We start from the raw sequence: 26478 nt of genomic DNA, 5'->3' as shown, positions 1-26478 counted from the left end.
GGAATGAGGGACGAACCCTTTGTGACGGTATTTCAGTTGATGGTTCCACCTTTTCTCCCTACACTGAAAACAGGAGTGTAGACTCCATTTTTATCAAACCTCTGTGGATTAGGACACCTCGTTAAGAAAAAAAAGGGGGGATGGCGAGAGGGAGGCGGAGAGGGAAAGTCAAGATGTATTTTTCAGTTGTTACCATTAGCTTAGTTTGTGTTTTATCTTTGTAAATTCACAATGTCATTTTGATAGCATACCCAGTGACTTCTTGTTCTTATTACAAGCGCTATGCAAGTTAATTAAAGAGTGAAACTTTTTTTTTTTTCCTCGAACTCAAGTACACTACAATTATACGTCTGTCAGCTCTGGAAAAACAAAAGACTCAGGAAGTTGCGTCCATTCCATTTGCATGTGCCGCTCACCGTTGTGGAACCAGTAGGTGTCCGGCATGGGTCTGCCGACCACCTTCAGGTCAAATCTGGCAGTTTGCCCCTCGGAGCATTTGAGCGATGCGGGCTTCATGACAAAGACGGGCTTGTAGAGTCTCTCCAGCTGAGCCTCGTCCGTGTCGTCCAGCCTTCGGGCGGGAGAACGTCCGGGAGAACGACTGGGAGACCGGCTGGCGGAGCGGCCCGGTGAGCGGCTGAGCGAGCGAGGGGATTCGGACCTAAGAACAAACAAACCCAAAAAGAAAAAAAACGCTCAACCGGACCCGCTGGAGGCCGTCCGTCCACATTCCCAAAGCATTTTGTGTTGCTAGTGAAGGCTCTTTCTTTGTGCTCTCATCCGCTACGTACCGGATCCTCTGCATGGCCGGCTGCGGCGTGTACGTCCGGGGCGACACGCTTCCGGAAGGCTCAACGTAGAGCTTCCCGGAACTGACGGCGTTTCCTTTCATGTTGCTGCCGAAGGCTGTGTACACACCCTCATCCTCGGGCAGAACGGCGGGCAGTCGAAGGCTGGCGTGTCCATCCGGAAGAAGCTCCACCTGGTAACGCCCGCCGGCGAGGATACGCTGACCGTCTTTGTACCAAGCGATCTGCCAGGACCCACACAAGCACTTGATGCTCAATACTGCAGTACATTCACTAACCAACTCAAGTGTGCTGCTCGAAATTCCTATCTTTGTTGTCTTAAGCGTCAAGGGACCAACAAAAGAAGTCATTTTATTATGATGTCTTTGGAAGATTCATAACCCAATGATGGGGTTTTCATGGAATTTTTTCCCTGCCTACTATTGTAATCACCCCCGCCCCACACACACACACACACAAAACAAAAAACGACGAGCGCTAGTGAGTAACGACAAGCGCTAGTGTGTCTCACCTTGGGCGGCGGCACGCCGGCCATCTTGCAGTGGAAGGTGACGCCCATTCCCTCCACGATGCGGTAGTTTTTCACCAGCTTGTCAAAGGTGGGCGCCATGGCCCCGTGGTCCGGCGCGCTCACCATCTGCTCTCCGTCCTCCCTAAGCAGTTCTGTGTAAGTAATCCTCAGGATGCGGATCTCAATCTCCTGGATGATCCGCTCTTCAAAGGCTGAAATGAGGAACTCCTGGGGGACAAGCAAAAAACGCTCGCTCAGCTACTGCTCGGACCGCATCGGACCCAAGAGACCCGCAGACGGCGGTGGCCAAAGTACTCACGCTTCGGACTTGAGTACAAGTACAGATACTTGTGTCATAAAAGTGCTGTGCTCCAGACCGGACTATCGGAGACCAAGACTAGATAGAGACCGCAACTCACCCAGACAAGTCGAGGCAAGCAGAGAGCATAAAAATTCATTTAAAAAACCAAGCCAAGGCTGAACAGCCAAAGAGGATTCGATCTTGAATGTCATTTTTCTTTGAGAGACATTTGAGAGCCAAAAAGAGCGCGTGGTGTCTTTCAAAGCACAACATGCAAAAATCTTAAATTGTAACTCGTCTCCAACTAAATTCTTGCAAACAACAAATCCTTGTAAATGCCAATTTCAAGAAGAACGTGGCTGCATAATTGTGCGAGTGCACCGAAAAGCCGCAACGCGGCAAAGGACGGCTGCGGTCACGGGGGCTTCCTCACGCATGAACTGAACACACTGGTCATTTTCCCTTATCATCACACCAAAGAAGTGGAAGAACAACCTATCGGCACTGGTCGGGACCGAAAATCCTGAGTACCGCCAGTCCAAGATCCGGACGAGAGCAAGCCTTTCAAAATGGGGCTTCCAGACCAAAACTGGTCTCAAGTATGACGATACTCGGTAAACATGCGGTCGAAGGACTGATTCGAATCCTGGTGGCAAAACATTTTTCTCACCAAGTTGTTTCCCTCTTTTATCAAGTCACATGCAGTCATGTCGTCGTTTGGTTTTAACCGGGCGCTAACTAGCGCTCACATAGCCTTCCACCAGTGAGCTCACTCCATCTGCTTGTTTGTTTGGTTTTTGATCTGTGACAGACCTCACACAAGTCAGGGATTTACCAGTTTTGATGGCAGTGCGCGCAGTCTGCCAGGAAAGTCCCAACGCACACGTTAAGTTTGCCTTAGACCACCGACCTCCGAACAGATCCTCCGAGGCACAAATGTCAGATGAGCACACCGAGCCTCTTCAAAAAAGAAGAAGAGCAAGACTCTCCGACCGGATATGCGCCAGTCATTCCGGACAGGACCCCAGGCGGGAGCCTTCCACCACACTCGTGTCGGCAAGGAAAGACGGCCAGTTTTGACCGCAAAAAGCACATCGGGTAGGACATACTGTAGTTGGTTGCATTTCTGGCAACTCCCGTTTTGTTCGGTCGGGGCGCTTCCTCGCTTGGCCACCTTGCGTTCGCGTCACACTTGACAGATTGGTGGCCCTGAGAATATCAGCGCTTTTGCCACACATGAAAGATTGGGGGGGAAATGTTCGGCATTTACGAGCCGATCCCGGGGACAAAGACGCGCCTCGGACGCAACGCTCATCTTGGAGGACAATCTCAGGCGTTCGACGTCCTTGGTGGGGACAAAACCAGGCCGGTTGTCTTGATGCCCGTCTGGTCTCTCTCTCTCTCCAACTTGATCTGCCGGCTGTCTGTCGCTGTGATGAGGCCAAGCCGGTTGGACAGCATCCGGCTTTCTGCCACCGTCTCCAATCTGTACATCATCTCACCACTTGGCCTTCATCCTGGCCTCTGGACCCGTCTATCCCGGAACGCCGTTGCCACCTTGCTCTCGCCCGCTTAGCACAGTCACCATTCCTGTGGACGCTTGAGCCGAGTATTTCAATTCTTGCTATCGCTTCGGCCCACACATCATCTGTCTTCCTTCCTTCCTCTCCTTTCCAGCGTACGCCTCCACCTTTTGAATGTGTCAATCACGCTTGACTTTGCTTCTGACAAGTTTTGCTTTTTTTCAATTTTTTTTTATCCCACGCTAAACTCGGCGGGTGAAAACAGTCACGAGCCGATCAGTGCAGAAGAGATACCTGAAGATTTGACCTGAGCGGAGTCATGAAGTATTAGTACTTAATGCCTTGCCACCGCTGCCCCCAGATGTTGGACGAGTACCGTTTCGGAGACAAAGCTCATTGGAGCGGCTCCTCTCTTGTGCAGCGCCTGGTACCCGCTCACGAGCACGGACGGCTCCTCGACCGTGGTGGTGGTCGTCGCCGCCGCCGCCGTCGCCATCGCGGTAGTCGTCACTTCGGTTTTGTAGGCAGCGGCGTGCAGCCTCATGTAGGCTTCGTACTCCTCTGTGGACAGGGCAAACAAAGAAAAGCACGCTTTTCACCCGCTCGCCCTAGCTCCCGTGGGGACCCAAGACGGCCTTACCTTCCTCCAGAAGGCTGATGGAGGCTGAGGCTTCTCCGGAAGAGTTCTTGGCAAAGACCGAATATTCCCCGGCATCATCGGCGAATGTCATGGAGATCTCCAGTTTGCTTTCGCCCGTCTCTTTCTTGTAGGTCACTTTATATCTAAAAAGGAACAAAAGTCTTATTCTATCAGCGTGCCGTGAAGACGGCTTATCCTGTTGGGCCGACTGCGGGTGCTCGCCAGTCCTTGAGTTGTTTTCTTTGCTCGCTTTGAAATATTGCAGCTCCCGTAAGAAAAAAACAATAATTATATATATATATATATATATATATATATATATATATATATATATATATATATATATATATATATATATATATATATACACACACACTGTACATAGAGTACATATATATATATATATATATATATATATATATATAGTGTACATATATACACACACACATATGCATACACCCCCACTCACTCACACACACAAACACACACACATACATGTACAGTATATACGTAAAGTACATATCCACATATATTTCAGTTGAGCCTTAAAAGCTGATGAGTGGAAATATTGCCAAGACTCAAATGAAAGCCATTTTCCTCTATATTAATCGTTCGTTCGTTTTTCTTTTTTTTTAATAACCATAAAATATCGTTTCAGTCGGGCATGGTGTCTTCCATTTTCCTTTTGTTTTTCAAGGCAGTTTTGTGCGTTTGCTTGTACCTGTATCCGGTGGAGAGAAGGACGCCGTTCTTCCTCCAGACGACATGCGGTCTGGGGTTGCCTCCCACTTGGCAGCAGAAGGCCACAGCGGCCCCCTCCACCAGCTTCTGGACCGTTGGCTTGCAGATGAAGAAGGGGGCGGCGGCCTCTCCGCCGCTCACCTCGGCCGACGCGTCCGCGGCAACACTGACACACGGACACAACCCGGAGTGAACCAAACCGCACGCAGGCAACGGGGCCCTTCCGAAGTCCACGGGCTTAAAGCTAACAAGCCTGCAAAACGCAATAGACTGGCTAAGGAACCTAGCATGGAGGTGGCGGTGCTTTGAACCTTTGAATGAGCAACATTTCAAAGCACACGGTGCGGCACCACGTGTAGACAGGCAACCCAACGGCACTCACAGGCATACATTCTTTATCCACGAACAACTGCCGTTTTCCCAGCATCTCCTCTCATGTGAAACTGCGCGTCCGCATTAGACTGCCAGCAGGTGGCCAGTGCGCTCTGGCCACCTGGAACAGCACAAGGACGTGAAATGATGATGCACGGACAGACGTCCCATTTCAAGGTGAAGCTATTGGTGACTATTTGTCGAAAACACAATTTTCCTTCCGAAAGCTAGAAGGGACAAAACGCATTTCTGTCCGTTTCAATTGGGAGAGAAGATTTGAGATCCAAGTGCTTTGACGTACGAGCCTGGTCATGCAAGCAAATAAACTCGGCAGTCAAGGCGTCGCCATTTTGCAAGAAATATCGGTTGGTTGCAGCCTTCAGATATTTGCTGCTGCTTGTGTGCTCAAATGGGCGCCACAATGACGCTCATTTCCGTTAGCCCGTCGATGGCGTTTTTCCTATCAAGCGAGCTGCAATTATTGTATACAGTTTGGAACATGTTGGTATTTCAACACAAATCATTTCCTTCCTTTTTGCTATCTGGGTCACTTTTCCAGTCAAGTTCAAGTGAGAGTGCTAGAAAAACAAAAAAACGAAAAGTAAAAAAAATAAAAAAAAAACAAGAAAAAGAAAAATACAGCTTCAAGCTTTGCCTGCTCTGAATCTGATGCATCGTGAGGATGACGATTGTGATTTGGGCAAGACTGGTTTTCCCTTTCGGCAGAGTGATGCGCTGAAAGCGAGCGAGCGCTAGCGCTGAGGCCACTCACGTTTTGACGGCCGCCGTCGCCTCTCGGCTCTCCGCTTCTTCGGAAACTGCAAGACACGGGCAAGACGTTGAAGGCGGGGCGTATCGCGTGGGCGGGGTCATGCTACTTGAATGCAGCCCGCCCACCCCATTCCAACGTTGGCCCGCCTGCCCCAAATTGTGTCGGTTCTTGCGTTTGGGTCTTTTGTTCTTTCATTCCGTACAGTCAAAAGACAAATCCGGTTCGACGTCATTGGCAAATTCAGCCGAAATCAATTACCGAGGCATTGAAATGAAAAGATCCAAACATTACTCAAACGTTTCCATTAGATATTTGCTTGCTTAATCATTAGCAATGAAAATAGTTGATCAAATCACAAACAATGTGAGGTCCATTTGTGAAAATTTAACAATTATATCGAAGTAAATGTTCAGTTCCTGAACTCTCATTAAATGAATGTCAAATAAAAACATTGAAATGTTATTGTAATTGTAATTAAAGAACCCAAAGCTATTATTTCATGGTAAAATATTGATTTGACATCAAATCAAACGCTTACTAAAATTTGAAGGAAATAAAAATGATTATGATTTCATTGTTAAAAACAATTATACTAAAAAAAAAATAAAAAAAAAATCACCTGAAAATGTAAAACATGACTGAAATCAGAATTTGGGGAATATTTTGTGAAACTTTGCTGTTGTTGTTATAATTCCATTCATTGGTCCGACAGTTTTGCCTAAAATGAAACAAAATGCTGAGTTTGGAATTGGTTCAAGAAAACGGTCAATCGAGTTTATTCTCCAAATGGACGTTTTTGCAAACGCGTTGCAACATTGCGAGCGACGGCCTTGAGAGCGGAGTCACCTTTGACGAGTAGGTAGCAGGAAGTGCTGACGGTGCCGGCCTGGCTGGTGGCGGTGCAGGTGAACCGGCCGCTGTCCTCGGCGAAGGCCTCGCGGATCAGCAGCCGCGCGCGGCCGTCCTCGAAGCTGATCTGAAAGTCGATGGAGCTCTCCATCTTGTAGTCCTCTCGGAACCACATGACCTCGGGGGCAGGCCGCCCGCCGATCTGGCACTCCAGCGTCACCGACTCGCCTTCGCTCACCGTCAAGTTCTTCAGGCCCTGAGGGAACACGCGCACGCTCACCCTGGAGTCTCAAAGGCCCGCCCCCGGCAGCAACCAGTCAGCAAGGAACGTTGCTCTGGTGTGGGGTGACTGACCCCGAAAGGTGGTTGTATATGGGCTGGGCCATATGGCAAACAAAAAAATCATCACCATATATTTTGTACAGATCGTCTGATCTCCATATTTTTTATTTGGCCTCCGCACTGAACACTAACAGTTCATTAACATCTGAAGTCATGTCAATTAAAAAAAGAAGACGTCAAAATATTCAGGCAATTTTCACTCAACCTTAGACCACATGCAGACAACTAGCAAAGGAAAGGCTTCCAAACAGACGAACAAACAAGGTGTTCTGGTGTAGTAGGGCTCAGTGTCTAAGTGGGAGCAGCAGAGGGCGGCGCTCTTTGCCAAATTCCAAGGCCAATTTCAAATTCTCATCTTTGCTTCAAAGGCCACTTTGAGGTAGAATTGTGTCACCAAGGCGGACGGAAGCCAGCCTTGATCCTGCCCCCCAGGAAGGCCACGTCATAGCCCACCCCGGATGGAAACAAATTGAAAGGCCCCCGCTGTCTTGGAATGCCGTTTGGAGAGCCTCGGCCAGCCTAAAACTCTTCAATCATTTCAAAGGGCGGATTCTGTCATCTCATAACCTAAACAAGTCGGGTCAGGACCAGGAAGAGCAAGCACTTACTGCAAGCAGGGTGGGCGGCACCACGGCCTCCTGCTGCTCACTGGGGGGCACCGCCGCCGCTGCCTCCGCCTCCTGAGACAAAAACAACGACATGCTCAAAGATCGGGGAAAGGTGGGCTGACTTTGAGTCGGGGGGCACACAAGTGACGATGGCGGCAGCGGGCTGACGTCTGGCAGCGTGATGGCGAAGACGAGAAATGCCGCTGAACGTTGGAGACGGACGGTGACGTTTTTCATTTAATTTTCCGCGTTCATGCAGATGAAATTTGGTCGTCGGGCTGCCGAAAGATCAAATTGGAGCGTTGGGCTCTCCCGTGCTCACGTTGGGCCAACTGCAAGCCAGCAAAAACCTCTTTTCAGTCCTTCTCGTTGACTGCACTCAATCAAAGCATTTGGCTTTGGGTTTTTGAGACAAAAGTTTCTTTCGCAACCTTTCCAGCAGATGACGCAGCATGCATCCTTTCATTCATTTGGAGAAGGCAGCGTTGCCTTTCCCAAAGAGTGTTGGAAGAACATCGGGCCTTTCCGACTCTTTTGTGACTGCTGACTTCTTTGTACAACAAAGGCTGAAAGCAATAAGATGGATTTGACTTTGACTGTTGACTGTTTGCATTTGCTGCCTGGTAGAGTGAACTGAATGGGGATTTTGGACCCATCCTGGTTCCCCCAGACCCACCTGAAGGGGGCGTCTGGCTGCAAGCAAGCTGACAGTGTGGTGAATAAGATTGGACGAGGCAAGATCGGCAACGGCGGCCGACGGACCAACCTGAGGCTCCCAGTCTTCAAACTCCTCCTCGGCGTAAAGGCCCACCACCTGCGTCTCAACCTGACTCTGAGACGCCGCCGCCGCCGCCTTGAAGGGGGGCGCCACGCGGACCTCCGTCGTCACCGTGGCTGTCGCCCGGCGCACCGGACTGGGTGACTGGACGGGTTTGATGACCTTTCTGGCCGCCGAGGGGGACGACAGCTCTTTTTGAAGGGTGGCCATGGCCGAGCCCGCCACCGACACCTGGCCCAGAAACAAGCGCATTAGTAGGTGGACGTTTGGACCGCCCCCAGGCAGTAGCCGGACTGCTTGCGGGCAGTCAAGTCAAACGTGCCCTCGCTAGCCTCAACGTGGCATTCTGGTGAAAAAAAGATGGCCTTTGTGGAATCGAAATGAGGCGGCAAAATGCCGCTGTTTGATCCATCCCCGGGGGCGGGCATTCTGCTACTTGCTGTCACATTGCCTCAAGTGGCTAGCTGACTGAGCGGCTACTGCGTGCCAACGTAGCCAACGGGGCTTTGCTCACCAGGGTGTTCGCAGGCACTTGTTACCGCCAAGAAATTTGGCGCAGGTCTGTTCAAAATGAAAACCGGTTTGGTGCCTGCGAACATCCTTGCCGGCTTTTGCCAACCTCCATGAGCAAAATCCCAAATTGCCAAAGCAGCGCCAAGCATTGGCCGCTCAGTCGGCTCGCAGCTTTGGGGTCGACGGGGTCACAGCTTGCTCGGGTCATGTGACGCTCGCAAGCGCCGCGGCTTCATTTTCAGTGGACCGCAACAGTACAAGGGCAAAATGACATGGATCCAAACGGCTGCATGTTGCTGCCTCATTCCTGGTCCACAAAGGCGATATTCTCCAGAAGGCCCCGTTGGCTGGCGCCGGCGCAGAGAAGATATTCTTGTCGAGAAAACGTTTGAAGCAACTCCTGTAAGTCGGAAGGGCAGCCTATGTTTGTGCTTGGGGAGACCCTGGGACCTGCTCCAGATGGACTTTCCACTGGTGCTAAATGCAAGGATTCTTGCAGCAAGTGCCGAGGATGCCACTTTTGTCGCGTTCAAGCTGCTCCATATCCTTCAACTGGAAGGTAGAAGGAGGAGCAAGTGCCCCAGGAAGCAGGATCGTGCCCGGCCCGGGTCAGGGCGGCCTTCGGGGCTTTTTGCTCATTTTGGTGACGTCGTCTCGGAAAATGTGCGGTGGGCAAGCGGGTTTTCTTACCTCGCGCGGGACTTCAGCTTTGGGGACGGCGACTTTGGCCACAGTGAAATGCGGATGCGGGGCCGAGGGGGCGCCGGCGTCCATACGGGCGGAGGCGGCCGTCCACGCCATCTGAGGCCAGCCGCACAATGAGTCGGCGTGGCAAACACGCAACGTGCCAAGACGGCGTCACTCGACCGGGCTGACCTGCGTGCTCTCGGTGGTCTTTGTTACGGCGGTGGCGGCGGTGGCAACTTCCGTGCTGGCAACTTCCGTGCTGACAACTTGTGTGGCGACGGCAGCGGCGGGGACATGTTCGGGCGGCGTGGTTTTGAAATGTTTCTCGGTGGTGAGCTGCTTCTTGACCTCCACCACTACGGCGCCCCGCTTGGGCGGCTCCACCACATGAAGCACCTCCGTGGCTGCCATTTGCAATTGCTCGCCAGTCTGCACCTGTTGACGCGACACGCAACCGTCAGGACTGCGAGGCCCTCGGGGGCCTAGAGAAGCCCGCAAATGGCTTTTCCGTTCCCATTCCATCTACGGTCCATATGCTAGTACACTCTTTGCCCTCAGTAATGAGACAATTCAGCGCACTAGTAGAATAGCTGAGCTTTACAAGTCATTTTTTTTCCACGTCTAGTGCACCTTTTGCCTCTCCTAGTATGCAAGCAAACCTTTGAAGTACAGCACAGAAAGCAGTCTGAGCATCTATTCCATATCCTACGAATCGGCTCAACTGCCCATGTCCAGAAGGACTAGCACACACTAGTAGAACCACTATGACTTACTAGTAACATTTTTCCATTGCAGCAAGTACATTAGTTGACATCTGCATGAAACTAGTGTGACACGTTTTTAAGCGGTACATGTTAACTAGTAGAATTTTATGAGTAGCACACAGTTGTCAACTAGTGCACGGTTGTGCCTCTCTAGTGAAATGCAGTTGCTCTACTAGTATACCTGAGTTGTTGTACTCGCGCATAGACATGTCATACAGTCGTGGAAAAAACGCACAAGTCAAACATTGTGGGAAGAAAATTCAGCACACTCGTAGTGTGCTGAATTTTCCTGCGGCCTTCATAACAAACTACTGCGCTGTGCTACTAATATTTGTAGTCGAGTACTACGAGTGAAGCGCAAAGATGTGAACTAGTAGACTTTTAGAACACAACTAAGGCTGTTGTCGACTCATGCGCACTTGTGTTTGTCTAGTCAAATGTTGTCGTCTTTCAATTTCATCCGAGTGGTCGGCACCAACGTGTCGCTACGGAATATAGCACGAGAGCACTCCTGCCATGCGTGGGTCTAGCTACCTGCTCGGCGGCATCCGGCGGCCCCCGGCGGACGCGGGCCAGATCCACGGCAGCCACCACTGTCGCCACGGCAACACTGCGACCCGCCTGGGATGCTTGCTCGGCCTGACGAAACAACGCAAACAAGGTGACGCAAGGATTTCAAGACACTTGAGCCGACCAAGCGGACGGTCAAAATCGACGCAGCCCCCAAAGGGGGCGGGCTTGTTGTGACATTTTTTTTCAGGTTCCTGTGATACAAGTCAAGCGATTCCAGCGGAGTTGCCAGCAATTATCAAGCAAGGCACAAAAGCAGCATTTTTGCCGCAAGTAAGCCAGCGAGTCAAGTGGAGCCGGTCGGCTTTGGAGGCTGACCTCTCTGACCTCCTTGACCTCTCTGACCTCCTTGACCTCTCTGACCTCCGTGACCTCTCTGACGGCGGTGACCTGCTGTTGCTCCCACTGTCGCTCCACCTGCAGCCTGCCGGCGGCGTAGCCCGCTTGGGCCGCGTAGTCGCCGCGCTTCCAGGGCGGCGGGACCTCGGGCGACACCGACACCTGCGACCACACGGCAATGTCAGCGGGACCCCGCCCACTTTGGCAAAACACTGCAAACGTGATCAGTTTCATGTTTGAAAGTGATCCAGTTGGCCCTTGAACAGGACAAGCTTGGCTTGCACATTCAGCAGCCAAACACAACAAAGCAAATCCTTCGGGTTCATCCTGATTTGAAATCGGAAATTGTCAGAAGAGCCCAGTAGGTGCCCTATTTTCCGGACTATAAGTCGCTGTTTTTTTTGGGGGGGGGTTTTTTTCATCGTTTGGCCGGGGGTGCGACTTATACTCTGGAGCGACTTACGTGTGAAATTATTAATACATTGTATTGTATCTCTTTCCTTTTCAACGTCAGCAAACAATACAATCTGCATTACATATTGACTTTACAACGGGCAGAATAACATGTATAGTGTATACCATTTCACATCTTATTGTAACCCACAAAGACACAAAAAGATAAATCCTGAAAGCTATTAAAATGGTGAGTTTAAAGTTATCTTTCCGTAACTTTCTTGTATGCTACATGTGTGAATGTTAGCTAAATGTTACCATCGTAGCTCGGTGGAAATGATGTGTACTAAGAGCACAATTAAATTTTCTCCAAAAGTGCGACTTATACTCCGGTGCGACTTATATACGTTTTTTTCTTCTTTATTATGCATTTTATGGCTGGTGCGACTTGTACTCCGGAGCGACTTATAGTCGGGAAAATACGTAGTTTTTGTGGTCTTTTATGGATCCCAAGAGCGGCACCTGCGCCACAAGGGGAAACCCCGCACGCCATGCTCACCTGCTTGCGGGTGACGACGGGCGACTTGACGGGTCTGATGGGTGAGACGGACGGTCGGGTGGAGGGCGACACGGATCTGCAGATGCCACAACAAAGATTTGCTTGGAAATCGCAAGCCAGACCGTTTGGAGAAAAGTGCTTCCCAAAATGACCAACAAGTGCAAATGGTCACGCCCTCAAACGAGAGCAGCTGAAAGCCGCACTCGGCAGACCGTTGCCAACCAAAGACGTCGGCGGCGTCCGAGTGGACGACAAGCTGCATCATCTGTGCTTGCTAAAAAAAAAAAGAACTTTTCCATCCAAGCGCCACCTTCACCACCCACTTTCAAATACAGTGGCGTACTAGGCTCAAGTGTCTATCCCCACCAGAGTCATTCCCCCCCCCCCCAAAAAAAAACGACCCGAGATTTTATTCCCTGTGCAATTTGTGAGATTACAGGAAGCATATCAGCACTGCTCTCGACTGTAGGAAAGTACAAAAACACAAAGACGACACTGAAATGAACGATTCCACACAAAGACATTTTGCAACAAAAAGTGGACCTCAATAAAGAAAGATGGAAAAGCCTGAATGCGTGGCGGGTGGCTCACCTGACGGGGGCGGGCGCCGGTCCCTTCACGTGGCGGACAGGCGACGGCGACTGCTGGCGTCCGCCGGTCACCTTGCTCAAGTAGGAGGGCGGCGATCTGGACGTGGGTTTCGGGGGCACCCTCGGGGGGGTCCTGTGAGCCAAGTGCTGAGTCATCATTCCGCCTTCCACCTGCATCTCCATCACGCTGCTCTGGAAGCTGCTCTCCATCTTCAAGGGAAAGTTAGGACACTTGACACACGACATCAAATCCAAGCAAAAAGGCTAGCAAAAACACACCCGCACAAACGACACTTTACGTTCACAAAAACAACTGCAGCAAAAATGACCTTGCTTTTCATGTTTGTCAATAAATATCAGACAGGAGCTTTTGCATGTGATTTGAAATGTTTGGGTGTTTTTTCCCAGTCCGACGGTCCAGCCAGAGAGGAGAAAGAAACTCAAACAGTCCTGAGGGGAGAGTAGTTTACTTGACCTTATTACGCAACACTTTTTGGAACAAATAAAACCTCAACTAAAAGAGAAATAATTCAAAGTAATGGAATTCAAACCACTAAAGTCAAACTGTGAGACGTTTGGCTCAATAACACTTGCAGTTCTTATAACGGCATCTTTTTGCATTTATACTTGGCAATGCAGTGCTATTTATCACCAACACAACGAAAAGTCTTTTTGGGGTGGCGGATCTGCAAAAGGGAGGGCTGCGCCTCTGAGGGGGTGGACACAGGTGACTTTCCTTTCTCCCCTGTGGATTTGGCACGCTAGTTGCGCACTAGCGCCTCGACGTGGCGGCCACTTGGGAGCCATCACAGCACCCGTCTGCCAGATGAGCAAGCCTCGCAATGATACGAAATTCAGGGTCCACCGGCATTGGCGCCAGGTATTTTTAAAATACTGGTATGTCATGTCCGTTCATTTGATGGGAGGTGCTGGATTCAAGGGAAGCGAGCACGCAAAGCGGGCAGGGCTCACCTTCCTGACCCCGGTCTGAGAGGCGGCGGCGGCGCCGGTAGCGGCGACGACGACGACGGTCTTGGATTTCTTGGCGGGGACGGCTTCTTCTCCCTGGACCAGCAGCTCAGCGGTGGACGTGGCCCGGCCGCTGGCGTTGCTGGCCGTCACCGAGTACGTGCCCGAGTCTTCCGGGAAGGCCTCTGCAATCAGCAGGCTGTAGTGGTCTCCGTCCCGGACGATCCTGAAGTCGGCCGAGCTCTGGATCTCGGCACCCTCGCGATAGAACTTGACCACGGGCGGCGGGATGCCCGTCACCTGGACGCTGAGTCGCACTTGGCTGCCCTGCCGCACCGAGGCGCTCTGAAGTCTCTGAAGGAAGTTGGGAGGCGCAGTCTCGGCTGTGAGGGGGACACACAAGCCACCGTCGGTCTTACGTTCGTCAAAAGGCCAAACGTGCAAAAATGGGCTCATTCTGACAGCAAAAAGACGGTCAGAGGTCAAATCTGCTGTAAAGTACGGCACATGCTTTATTCATCCAAGTCCACTTCTTATCGATAGCACTGTAATTTCTTATTTTGACTTTGTCATTACAAGCAAGCAATTTCTTCATGAAACATCAACATGAAAAAATGCATTAAACTCGGGTTCATGTACAACAGTTTCTTTGAATCATCCAAAATCATCCACACTAACTGCGCTACTTTATGTAATTGGAATCCATTAAAACATTATTCCAAAAAAAAAAAAAAACCAACAAACATGCACAATTGCTTACTTGACACTTATCATTCACTTTGTCACTTTGTGTTACAAAGCAATCCATGCTGAATAATTCAATAACTTTGCCAGTCCAACAGCAGCCTCGGCCGGGCGCGGCTCGGCTCGGCTCGGCTCGGCTCGGCTCGGCTCGGCTCGTTTCTCACCTGTTACGAGGAGTTCGGCGGTGCTGGTGGCTTGTCCGGCTCCGTTGGTGGCCCGGATGGAAAACCGCCCGCTGTGCGCAGGTGTCACGGCATCGATGCTCAGAACAGCGCGGCCGTCGCTGAACGAGACATGAACGCCGGGCAAGGCGGTGGCCGAAAGGACCTGGCCGTTGCGGAACCACGACACCTCGGGTACCGGAACGCCTGCGAGGCAGAAACGGGGTCACCCGTCATTCGGGGACTTAGCCGGACTTAGCGGACGACCGACGGGTCCGGACGGGTCTTACCGCTCACTTGCGCCTGGAACGAGGCGGCACTACCCTCTAGTGCCACGACGCTCTGCAGCGGCTGCGTGAAAGTCGGCGCTTGTGTCGACATGCTGGCTCGCTCGGCTCCCTGACCAAGGACAATAACAACAACGACGGCAATTGGACACTACGGTTTTTTTTGCACCTTGGTGGCCATGCCTGGAGCACAGTAAACCACTGGTGCTGGAACTTTTCATGCCAAGGACCACCTCAAAAGGATAAGGGTGAATCCTAAACCCAAACCCAAAAAATGATTTGGAAAAAATGCTGAACATTCATTATGCGTTTTCCATGAGCAAAGGGGGCGGCGACAAAACAAAACGCACAAGATAACAAAAATAGCAAATAAATATGTGACTTTGCAGGTGCAAGGTGTATGAGGGGGTCGACTGTACTAAGATAAAATTATTCAAATACGCTTCAATCGAATGAAATACTCCTTAAAAGTAAGGACGTTTAATACCTCTTTTTGTTTAGACTCATAGCAGTACAAGTTTTAAGATTGGAAAAATCTGCGTGTGTAGCAGGCCTTGGTTGGATCACCATAAGGCCTGGTTCACACTGCAGGCAAACCGACCCGGGTCGCTTTCATTTATGGTCCTAGATGGGATACGTATGGGGTTTTTTTTGCAATCGTCAACGGACAGGTGACATATCTTCAACCCAGGCCCAAGACGAGCCCCCCGCGGGCGGGAGAGGCAGACTGGTTGATTGTCCGTCAATCGACAAAGTTGGTTTGGAGTAACGGTACTGACTTCATATTTAACTGGAATGTAATCCAACTGGAAACATGAAATGCATTTATGGTGACAGTAGTAATTCAAGGCGGCCACGTAGACGACGGTTCCTTTAGTACGCGCGGCAATGACGTGACGTCGTCATCGTTCGTGACGTCGACATGAATTGAGACGGAAAAGCCACGCTTCATTCCTCCTCTTATCTGTAGAGAGGAGCTGATGAGCAAAAGATGAGCCCCGCCGCGCCCTACATGCTGGAAGCGGACTTCCGGAAACACGACGTTGCCAGTGACGTCGTCTCTTCTTCCGCGCACGCGGGTCACTTCGGGTACCCATTTGGTCGACGCGCCAGACGGACTGCTTACACCACACACAAACATTACATTGGCTTTCGGCCCAAAATCCGACTTGAGCGATAAGACCGGCAGTGCAGTGCGAAGCTAGCCTGAGGCCTGCTTGGTATGCGCACAGGAGGAGTTTTCAAATCTTCAAAGAACCCTAACTCTGTGACGGAGCCCACGAATAAAGATAGCGTCGGAAATCGGTTTTGGGTGGACAGTATTGCGTGTGGTGTGCTACACTCATCTCAACAGCACAACACATGATGATATGATGATCATTATCATCATTATTCTTGTGTGCGATAGGGTTGGGCCCAGTCCTCACTGACGTCACGCCACGTCGGCTTCGCAAGTAGCTTAGCGAACCGGTGAAGCGTACACGAAACTCCGAGTGCGCGTTGGCCCCGCCCAAAGCTTATGGCGCTGGTCGTTATGAGGCTTGCTGGTCACATGACTCTTCTTCTTATCTTGGGCGAGTGCTCCACTTAGCGCGCTATCGCCACTGGATGAGACTGCTTTTCGTCTCCGCTCGATTCCAACCATTACACGGACGCTCTTGCCCACTGGGCAAGTCACGATTTCTTTAGCTTTTCATGAGATCTGTTTATTTTTGATGAACTTATTTTCCATTAAAGCATGTCAACGTTCAAACGGGACTGGCGGCTAGTAGCCAGTTGGACTTGCATACATCCAGTTGATTTTTTTCCACTTTATTTTGACACCCGCCCATCCTATTCATGTTCGGCCGCAAACAAAACCGCTACTACTGCGACTTGAAATGATGAAATGCAATCGTTCTGTTGATTAGAAAGTCATCACCTTATTTGGTCAAATCAAGGTTTGAATATTGCCGCGGGGGACAAATGTAGTCAAATGTTTGGGTCCTCTGTTTCAATTTGACACGATGGCACGGTGTCAATTGATGAGCTTGTCATTTTGAGTGGATCTTTTTATTTTAACAGAAAAAAAACATGCATTCTGCTGTGTTTATTCATCTGTTTGGTTCTTTTTTTCCTTTCATTTCATAAATATAAGATTACAATGACGATGAATGAATGTTTTCATTTTCATGAAAGCGTTTTGCAAACGAAATTATGTACGTCGTACGTTCAACTGTTTTCTGTTTCAACTTTTCTTGAAGCTCCTAGTCTTGCAATTATTATGAATGGATCTAGATTCCATTTTCAATCAAAGAGTTGTGGGGGGGGACCTGGGATTCATTCAACAGCTTTCTTCTTCTTCTTCTTCTTCAAGTTGATTGTCTTCTTCTGGTTCTTAATTTAAAAAGAAACCAAAACAATTCACTGCATGCACTTCATTAAATGTGAGAATGTATTCCTCTCTCGCTCAGTTTTTCTACAAGACTCTACTGAACTCTTTTCAATAAATAAACCTGATGGTTGTGTTTCTCCAAAAGTAAAGGAAAATAAAAGAGACATTCAAGTTGCTAGGAGGCTCTCCTGAAGTCCACCCGAGTCTGCCAGACCCTTTTTCTATAAATAACTTGCCTTTCCGTCTTTCTTTCGCCAAAGAACTAAAATAAAATCCGCCGCAGCTGTTGTGTCTCGTCAAAATACACCCCTCTGGTGTATGTGGCGGGGGCCGGGGGGGGGGGGGGGGGGATTCAGGGTCAGGTATCTCCGCACAGGACACCAGACGCTAAAAATAGCCCCCCCGCAGCCCCCCGCCACACCCCAGTCTGATTGACAGACGGCATGTGCGCTCGGCGATTCCCTTAAAAAGTCATCCCGCTCTGGACTGGCCGCCGATCTATTCTGGGATTGAGTCGTCACTGCGCCAAACCAGCGACCAGTCCGGCAAGTCTAACAGGGTTACTTACTTGTTAGCCCAAGGTTGCCGGCTGGGTGATGGGGGGGTGGGGGGGACAGAGGTCCGGGGGGCGTCCTTGTCCTGGTTGAATTCCCTTCACTTGGAAGCTCCTCCAAGAAATCAAAAAGTCCCCCAAAACAAAACTACCGGCCTTGGACGGCGAGTAGTTTTGTTGGCGTCCGGACCCGGAACGCTGAGCCTGCTCAGAGGGGCCGGCTGCTCCGCCGGGGGGCTTTATACGCCTGTGACGTCAAACGGAGCCCGCGCCCCATTGGTCGGCCTCATGGTGGGGAGGGGGGCGGGGGGGATTTTTATACAAGTGGTCCACATGACAGCTGCTCCTATCTGTAAACCCGCTGACTGCACCCCCACCCCTCCCACCCCCGACACCTACATCCAAGGCCGGCACGTGTGCGGTGGGGGAGGGGGACCCCTTTTTGCCCACGTGACACCTCATGTCACGACAATGGACTCCCCACTGGACTTTGCGTGACTTGACAAGACTGATGTGTCCTTGAATGGGCTCCTCTTGAGTTTGCTCAACTCCACGAGACTCTTCCCCGATCCACCGCGCTCTTGCTGGACTTTGCGTGACTCCATTAGACTCCACTCAACTCTAGAAGGCTCGCCACACCTTCACGACTGTACCCAACCCCGCTGGGGGCGGGGGTCCCCTTTTTTTTCAGGTGACACCTCATGATGCTACACTGGACTCTAGTGGACTCAACTGTACCGCATACTAGTCTTTGGTTGAGTCTACGAGACAGCACTCAAGTCCACTTGACTCTAGACCAGGGGTCTTGAATCCTGTCCCTGCATTTTGACCTCCCACATGGGAGGCAGAGTTTCCTCTTTCGATATAATCAACAGGTTTTCTTTCTTCAATTGACTTTCTTTTCTTGCTCGATGCGTTTGGTTCAAAACGAGCTTCTGCTTCAAGGGGAAGTCATTCCAAACATATTGTTGTCAAGAATAGGATCTATGCAGTTGAAACGCAGAATTCCGCTGAATATTGCGTCCTGCCCGAAGACTGCCGCCATCGGCTCCAGCACGCCCTGCGACCCTTGTGAGGAGAGGCGGATTGGATCATGGATGGATGGAATCAGAGTTAATCCAACCGTTTCCAGCCATCTCTGGGGCGGCCGTGTTGTCACTTCACTGTCGACTGAAGATGACGTCACAGTTGCGCAAGGCTCAGGTAACAACCAATCGCGGCTCAGCTTCTTAAAACAGGTGAGCGGCGATCGGTCGTTAGCTGAGCGATGAGCAACTGTGATGTCATTTTCAATCGGCAGAAAGTGGCCGCCCCCCGAGATGGCTCAAAAGGGCTGCATTTTGCTGCTTAACTCCTATTGCGCAAACGCAAGTTCATCAGAATGCCGCGTTTCGACTAGTGGGCCTGCATGGTGCACATTCTTGAAAAAAATCTCTTTGGGTGGACTTCCGCTTTACTTTTGAAGGAAGCTGGCTTGAAAGCGTTTTGCGGAAAGCCAAACGGAGAACGGGTCGAAGGAGGGCTTGGAGCCGAACGATCGGCGTGACCTCGCTTGTCGGCAAATCGAAGATTTGAGCTCTGGCGTTCCCGTCGCGGCCACCGAAAGCGCTCCGCGGGCGCGCATTGCCCGGGAGAAGCGACTGCGCGAAAAGTGCCACTTGGCCACTTTCCTTTGCTTGCGTGTGCGTGCGTGCGCGGCGGCCGTTGCGTTCTGATGATCTTAGTGAGACTTTGCTTCCTGATATTCGACGAGACAACGCGCAGAGATGCAACAGCTCGCCGATTGTGATGTGTTGGCGACTGCCGATTTGATCTGTGACTGTTTTTGGCCTCGGTTTTTGTTGTCTTTGGGTCCAGCCCGGTGTCTCGCCAGGCCACAATTGAACGCGGTGCGTCATTCCGCGACGACACGCCGCTCATCACCAAGTTGCGCGTCCAAAAGAAATGTCCGCTGCCGTTCACAGCTGGGAGTGAAGCGTCGAGACGATTCACCTGTTAGCTCATCTCACTCAGGAAACGCTTTGGTTGACTGACCCGTGCGCTCGGATAGTGGTCAATGTCATCTTTTGGCTTTGGAAGGTAGGCCTGCGCCCAAGTGGCCGAAATGACAGCAACTCACCTCGTTTAGCCTCGTTTGCCTGCAAATGCGTCAAGCTCGCGCGAGTAGCATTTGACTTGGCACACCTGTGGTTGTCGTCGGCGGCGTCGTCGTCGCTTCAAGCTCGGCTGCGCGTGCACAAGCACGTAGCCTACTCGGCGCAGCACTTTGGAGCTGGATTGTTTTTCAAACGTGCTTGAGAAACAAAGTGGGTCGGATTGGATTGGGCCGTTGCCACGAAACGTCTTCGCGTCTTCTCCGACTCACCTGCTTGGGGGCGGGACTTACTTGAGCCGCAAAAGGTCTCGCCACGCTCTCATCTTCTTGCTCAAGCATCGGAAGCAAGTCAAGCAGCACTTTTCCGTGGCAATTCTGCTTCTTCGTTGCTGTGTGCGCGCGCATCGTGTGACCTTGCGGTAACTGCGGCGGCGGTTTTGCTTTAGCCGCCCGCTCCAATCGAGGGGGCTCGCGGCGCGACCGCCCATTTGAACGCCAAACTAGAGCCGGCCAAAATCGTGGCTCCACCACTTGGCGACCTTCTTATGCGTGCTGCTCGGCGGAGGCGAGATTTGGCCCTACGCCAAGCTTCGGCTTCCGACACGTACCGCACGCACGCACGCACGCACGCACGCACGATCAAGTCACGTCAAGTCTGTCAGTCAGTCATCGCATCCCTGGCCCTGCCCTCGAGAGTTGGGGCGCCTCATAGTAGTGCACAAGCGTACTGCTCCAATTTGCAATGTGCCAACTGATGCCCTTTCATTTCAGGCCTCTCTCTTCAACTTGCGACTCCCGAATGCTGACATGGACACTCACAGTATTGATACAAGACGACAGGCCCACACGGCGTGAAAAGGACAAAGTTGCCAGCGTGCTTGTCACTCCGCAGCGCCGGTCGGCCAGACCTGCTCCGGAGAAACGATTCCAAGCAGGCCTGGCGGCAAGGGCACCTTGAGAAGAAAAGGCTGAGCGGGAAGTGAGCGCAACAGCACGGAGAGTGGCAAAAGGTCACGGGGAAAATGGCGGCAATCTCCTGGACCGTCCTTTCCATTTGGAATTCCTCACATCGAGAGGAATCTGAAAGAGGCGGCAAATCGCGCAGGCGCCGTCGAGCGCCAGCCAGCGACGACGACAACGCAATCACGTTGCCACTTTTGCCATGATTATTATTGCCCTTGCATGATTGTCACTTTTGAAGTCATTTTGAAGCCACTTTTAGACTTTTGACTTCAGTACAAAGCTTGACTTGCTACTTCAACTTCTACAAAAGTCTTTTGAACTCATGCGTACTTGTACTCGAGTCATGAACGAGAATACTTTGGACGGGAATGGGACGGGAGCGCTGCAGGGAGACTGCTCGTGTTGTTAGTGAAGACGTTGCAAAGCGCACGAGCGAGAAATCTAAACTAAAGCAAAGGCCACACAAAACGGACACGGCTTTAATGGACATCCTCGACACACCGCAACAAAGTCAGTCACGCAAAGCAAGTAGAAGAGGCCGCAGCGAGCTCCGCGCTAGCCGTTAGCCGGCTAGCCGCGCGGTCTCGCCCGATGGCCGACGTCCAGGCCCGATGGCCGACGTCCAGGCCCGCGCGCCCGATGTGGCCGACGTCCAGGCCCGCGCGCCCGATGTGTCCGACGTCCAGGCCCGCGCGCCCGATGTGGCCGACGTCCAGGCCCGCGCGCCCGATGTGGCCGACGTCCAGGCCCGCGCGCCCGATGTGGCCGACGTCCAGGCCCGCGCGCCCGATGTGGCCGACGTCCAGGCCCGCGCGCCCGATGTGGCCGACGTCCAGGCCCGCGCGCCCGATGCCCGCGCCGGGTCAGCCGGACCGGGGGCCGTCGAAGCCGCAGAACTTCCAGCGCTTCTCCAGCGTGGCGCCGACGCCGCTCAGCTCCTGACGGAACATGAGGGGCAGACGGACCATGAGGCGCTCCAGCTGCCCCGACGACACCTGAGACACGCACGCACGCACGCACGCACGCACACACCAATGATGTCTGAAGTCAGCTCTCGTGAGTGTTTTTGCTGGACCCTTTGTGTGTGAGTGTGTGGGGGTGTGTGTGCGTGCACCTGGGAGTCTAGAGTGTGCACGTAGGAGCACAAGTATTCCAGGTTGGCCCCAAACGGATGAACGTGCAGGAAAGCCGACATGATGCCTGGCCGACGTCAGAGGGGGAAAACAAAAAACAAAAACAACGCCGTCGTTGTGATGCTTGTGTCATCAAAAGGAAAATATCAACAGGCGACCACGTCACGGAGGTCATGACGAGGAGAGGATGGCGTTTGCCTGCACATTAGCATCTCATTTGCATACGTTACCCAGGAGCAGCGCTTCCTTCTCCGACACCAGGATGCCTGCTGCTGCTGCTGCTGCTGCTGCTGCTGCTGCTCCTCCTGCTCCTGCTCCTGCTCCTGCTCCTCCCGCCTCTCGGCTGGCGTGCGACGACAACGACGATGAGCGGAAGCCGTTGACCTGAAAGGCAGGCAGGCGCAGGCACAGGCGCGCTGGTCACTTGATGGCCGAGGCGGGGCGAGCGGTCAAAGCGCGGCGCCGACCTTTTCCCGCAGCTCCGAGCCGCTTGGCTCCGCGTTGCTCATCACCAGCTGACAACGACAAGCGGCAGACAAGTTGAGGAGGCCGCCGGGACAAGTTTGCCAAAGTGGGCCGCCGCCGCCGCCGCCGGGTGGCCTGCCGGGTGGCCTGCCGGGTGGCCTAGCCTCACCCTGCGCTGCAGCAGCAGCAGCTCCGCCTCCAGGAAGTGAGCTTGGGCGCGGGCCTGCTGTAACTCCGCCTCCTTGGCCGCCAGCTCGTCCCGCAGGCTCAACACCTGCCACAATAAACACTTGACACACCTGCCACAATAAACACTTGGCACGCCTGCCACGCAACAGACAAACACACAAACACACACACACACACACACACACACACACACAGGCACGCGAGCGCGCAGAGGCGTCTGCAATACCGCGCACAACCAGCAGGTGGAAGCATGGCAGCGTCAATGTGAAAGCCCCAAAAGACCCTCAGGAAAAAAATACACTCAAATCCAAATAGCGGAGGCCTATAGAAGACGGCCTTTGTTAGGATACAGAAAAAAAAAATGGTAAGAACACCTTTGGTTTCCTTTCGGAGTCGACATTTTCTCTGGGCTACTCGACTACAAAATAGTTCCACACGTGGGCCATTGGATGCAAACAAGATTTGTACACACAAAAGTCATTTTCTTAACAAATGGATTCGGGACCATGCTGCCGAAAAAGAAATAGTGCCAACTTGTCCGCTCCGGGCCCAGGCAGACATGTTGCTGTCCAGAAATGTCATGGAGGTCGTCCAAAATCCCAGACGTAGTCGCTATATTCATTTTGGCATGCATGATATTTAGGATTTTGTCATTTATACATGACTTTGATGTGAAACGCATATTGCGCAAAAACTATTTGGTGCAAATTTTGGAAAGGCTTCTTATGTTGATTGAAATCTTGACTGCAATCTTTTCAAGGGGGCGTACTCGGTTAGGCCGAGCACTGTCGCGATATCGGACAGCGGCTTGAAATCAAGCAGTCGCCTGACTTGGCCTGACTTGGGGCAAGCACATCCCTAACGGACAACGTGGAGTAGCACAGGTCGTGCCCGAGCAACAATTAGCTTCAAACGCTCAACGTCAAGCTTTTCCACAGACAGGAAGTCAATCCCATGACATGATGGGGCAGAAATGCGCCACGGCACCTGTTGCAGTTGCAGCAGCCGCGCCGAAGGCTCCTCCCTCTGCGGCACCGCCTCCTTCGTCAGAAACTCCGCCTCCCCCTCAAAAGTCTCCGGCCGCCGCGCGTCGGCGCCTGATGCCACGCACACACGTCAGCAAGCGAGCGAGCGAGCGCGCGCGCGCGGGAGAGCGCGCGGCTCACCGTCTTGGTCGCCGCACGTCTTCGTCCTCTTCCTAAAAGGACCTTCGTCACCCTCGTCTTCATCCTCGTCCTGGCGTCTGAGGCCCGACACCTCGTCGCTGTCCACCTGCGAGCACGTCAACGTCACGGCCGTCATCGTTCGCTTTCATCGCCATCGCCATCATCATCATCCTCATCATCATCATCATCCTCATCATCACCATCGCCATCGCCATCACCATCACCATCACGACTCCCATCAGCTTCGCCCTCGTCAGCGCGCGCGCGCGCGCCTGCCAGTTGAGGGGGCGGGGTCGGGCGCCCTCCAAAGGGCGGGCAAGCTCGCCGGGTACCAACCTGGCACTGCCTGGTCCACGCGTCAATGTTCTTGCGCTGAGCTTTGGAGAAGTGGTCCCGAGACTTTTGTCTGCCCGACGCCACCAAGACGGACGAGACCTGCTCCACTTGGGCCGCCGACGCCGGACACAGGGAGGGAGCCGCACGTCAACCATCCACTGTGGACTCGCGCGTCGACTTGAGTGTGTGGACTTACACGGATACTTGAAGTATTTGTACTTGCACGGGGTGGACTTGCATCTCTATTTATGCATATACTTACATGTGCATTTTGCGCGTGTACTCGCGCGCGCGTTCTCGTTTGTACTTACGCGTGTACTTACTGTACACGTGTCAACTTCCATGTGGAATTTGATTGGTTGCACGTTTGGGCTGCTTTCCCTTCTCAAGACTTTCTTTGATTGCTCCGCGTGCGGCGGACGGACGTTTCAACGTCACCAAACAGACCGTCCGGTGCGTGCGTGTGCAGTCAAGGTGCGTGCGTGCGTGCGTGCGTTCTTACACTGTGCCCGTATTGCGGCGAGCGCGCAGCGGAAGGCGGCGGTGGCTTTGCTTAGCGCTCGCCGCTGCTGGGCGGCGTCCCTGCGCAGTCGTCTGGCGTGCGCGTTGGCGCTCTGCAGCAAGGCGTAGATGTGCTTGGCGCTGGCGCGGTTCACTTCGCCGCCGTCCAGCCACCACAAAAGCACCGACGCGGCCCAGCTGAACCGATGCGTGTCTATTGGGAAACACACACACGCAGAGTGGTGCTTTTTGGTTGGCTTTTTCTCCTCACACAGGCAAGCCCGTCGTCAAGCCGCGTTCGTCAAGTGCTCTGGCCTCTGATGGGACGTGACGCTTCCTTCGCGGGAGCTTGAGCATCCAATGGGCCCCCAAATCCCAAATGGTTCCCGTGCGTGCGTGCGTGCGTGCGTGCGTGCGTGCGTGCGTGCGTGCGGCGTCAGCGGTGCTCATTTAGGCGCCGGCAGGCGGCTGGACTCCTCCCCCCGCCACCTTCTCGTTTGAATGACAATCGGAGCAGCGAGGCGTGCCACGCGCGGCATTAGGGAGCCTTTAGGAGCCTTCAACACCTGCGCCGCCCCATCAAAAGCTTGACAAGCAGCGCCGCCGCCGCCGCAGATTAGCGACGCGTTACGCCACAGCGCACAATGACACAAAACACAACTGGCACAATTGATTGAAGAGGAAGCTTTGCAGGCTGGCAACAAGCGAGCGTCGCTCAGCTGTGCGCTGCTTCCGTGCATTTCTCATCATGGCGGCACTAGTGCGCCTCCTCCGGCGGCCCTTCCCCAACCTTAAAGCCGAAGTCAACGCAACGCAAACATCTTTTTCTCAAGAATATGTTTTATGCAATCAAGCCCACTAGTTGAAACGGGGCATTCTGATCAATATTGCGTTTGTGGAATAAGTGTTAATCCACTCCTTTTTAGCCATCTCTGAGGGCGGCCATTTTGTCTTCTGCCGACTGAAAATGACATCACAACTACTCGCAACGACCAATCACGGCTCAGATTCAGAGAACAGCTCAGCCGTGATTGGTCGTTGTGAGCGCTTGTGATGTCATTTTCAGTCGACAGAAGACAAAATGGCCGCCCCCGGAGATGGCTGAAAACAAATGCATTTTGCTACTTAACTTATATTCCACAAAATTCGTCAAAATGAATCAGAATGCTGTGCTTCAACTAGTGGGCCTGCTGGGAACATATTGTTGAAAAAAAGATGCTTGGCTTGACTTCCGCTTTAAATCAGGTTAGGACTGGGTTGAGGTGTGCCCAACATTTCGGGGACCGCTGGCAAGAGGTGTGCGCGGGGGGGGGGGGGGGGGGGGGGGGGGGGCCGTGCCCGGGTGATGACGTGCATATTGAGTTTGTTTTGTTTTCTTTAAATCTGCACAGCCCAGTACCAAGAGGATTGGTCAACCGCCAATCCTCTGCTTCTCGAGATCCATTTGTATCAAGCTCAAGTCAGCTAAGCCACTGGTTGACTAGTTCTATAGGTGTTCCATCTCTGTTAGTTCTCGTCACCTAGTCTTCTAGTCATTGTGTCCTCGAGTCCTCAAGATTGGTGGTTCGCAAACTTTTGATGCCAAGTACCAGCTCAAAAAATGTGTAGCTCACCAGGTACCACCATAGTGACCAACATTCCAATCAAGTTGGAGAGTAGGCCCAAGCGCTCGAGTGCAATGTGACCCGAATGCTTCTGGATGGACCGAAAGACTCCCGAGCTCGTGGATTCAATTTTCCCGATCGGGATGGCCGTGAGACGTCCGCCCCGGCACCCTGTCGTACCGACGCGAAACTCGGCCGGTGAGAAAAGCCGATCGGAGAAAGCTACGAGTCTTGGGGACCGCGGGCGACTCCGGCCGCACGGGAGCGAATGCCGTCA

General features: G+C 52.4%; 2 protein-coding genes across 24 annotated transcripts in view; both read right to left on the bottom strand.

The window, feature by feature from the left end:
• Positions 1–18068, bottom strand: part of LOC147136946 (titin-like) — a 132406-nt gene extending 114338 nt beyond the window's left edge. Inside the window, 20 exon segments of the mRNA XM_086052158.1 lie at positions 417–661; positions 792–1033; positions 1321–1548; positions 3521–3705; positions 3785–3927; positions 4506–4691; positions 5670–5715; positions 6516–6774; positions 7469–7531; positions 8235–8477; positions 9450–9560; positions 9636–9881; positions 10745–10849; positions 11099–11281; positions 12072–12147; positions 12663–12851; positions 13608–14013; positions 14539–14742; positions 14826–14934; positions 17765–18068. Of these exon segments, the coding sequence (XP_085908284.1) occupies positions 417–661; positions 792–1033; positions 1321–1548; positions 3521–3705; positions 3785–3927; positions 4506–4691; positions 5670–5715; positions 6516–6774; positions 7469–7531; positions 8235–8477; positions 9450–9560; positions 9636–9881; positions 10745–10849; positions 11099–11281; positions 12072–12147; positions 12663–12851; positions 13608–14013; positions 14539–14742; positions 14826–14916 (3451 nt within the window). The 5' untranslated portion in view covers positions 14917–14934; positions 17765–18068.
• A 3204-nt stretch (positions 18069–21272) lies between these two features.
• Positions 21273–26478, bottom strand: part of LOC147136945 (ecto-NOX disulfide-thiol exchanger 1-like) — an 18437-nt gene continuing 13231 nt past the window's right edge. For 20 of the 23 annotated variants that reach the window (XM_086051008.1, XM_086051005.1, XM_086051004.1 and 17 more), the window contains 9 exons: positions 24599–24811; positions 24097–24203; positions 23761–23866; positions 23582–23691; positions 22575–22679; positions 22408–22455; positions 22171–22324; positions 21922–22007; positions 21273–21802 (listed from right to left, as the gene is read on the bottom strand). In XM_086051008.1, the coding sequence (XP_085907134.1) occupies positions 21671–21802; positions 21922–22007; positions 22171–22324; positions 22408–22455; positions 22575–22679; positions 23582–23691; positions 23761–23866; positions 24097–24203; positions 24599–24811 (1061 nt within the window). In that variant the 3' untranslated portion in view covers positions 21273–21670. Of the gene's footprint in view, positions 21803–21921; positions 22008–22165; positions 22325–22407; positions 22456–22574; positions 22680–23581; positions 23692–23760; positions 23867–24096; positions 24204–24598; positions 24812–26478 lie in introns of all 23 variants that reach the window. The other 3 variants (XM_086051011.1, XM_086051009.1, XM_086051007.1) reach the window with 3 other exon arrangements.

This window comes from Filicampus tigris, chromosome 14 (assembly GCF_054856515.1).
Source record: "Filicampus tigris isolate MCC_2025a chromosome 14, RoL_Ftig_1.0, whole genome shotgun sequence".
Lineage (NCBI taxonomy): Eukaryota > Metazoa > Chordata > Actinopteri > Syngnathiformes > Syngnathidae > Filicampus > Filicampus tigris.
The sequence above is the reverse complement of the archived record's forward strand: the minus strand, read 5'-3'. Positions and strand labels throughout refer to the sequence as shown.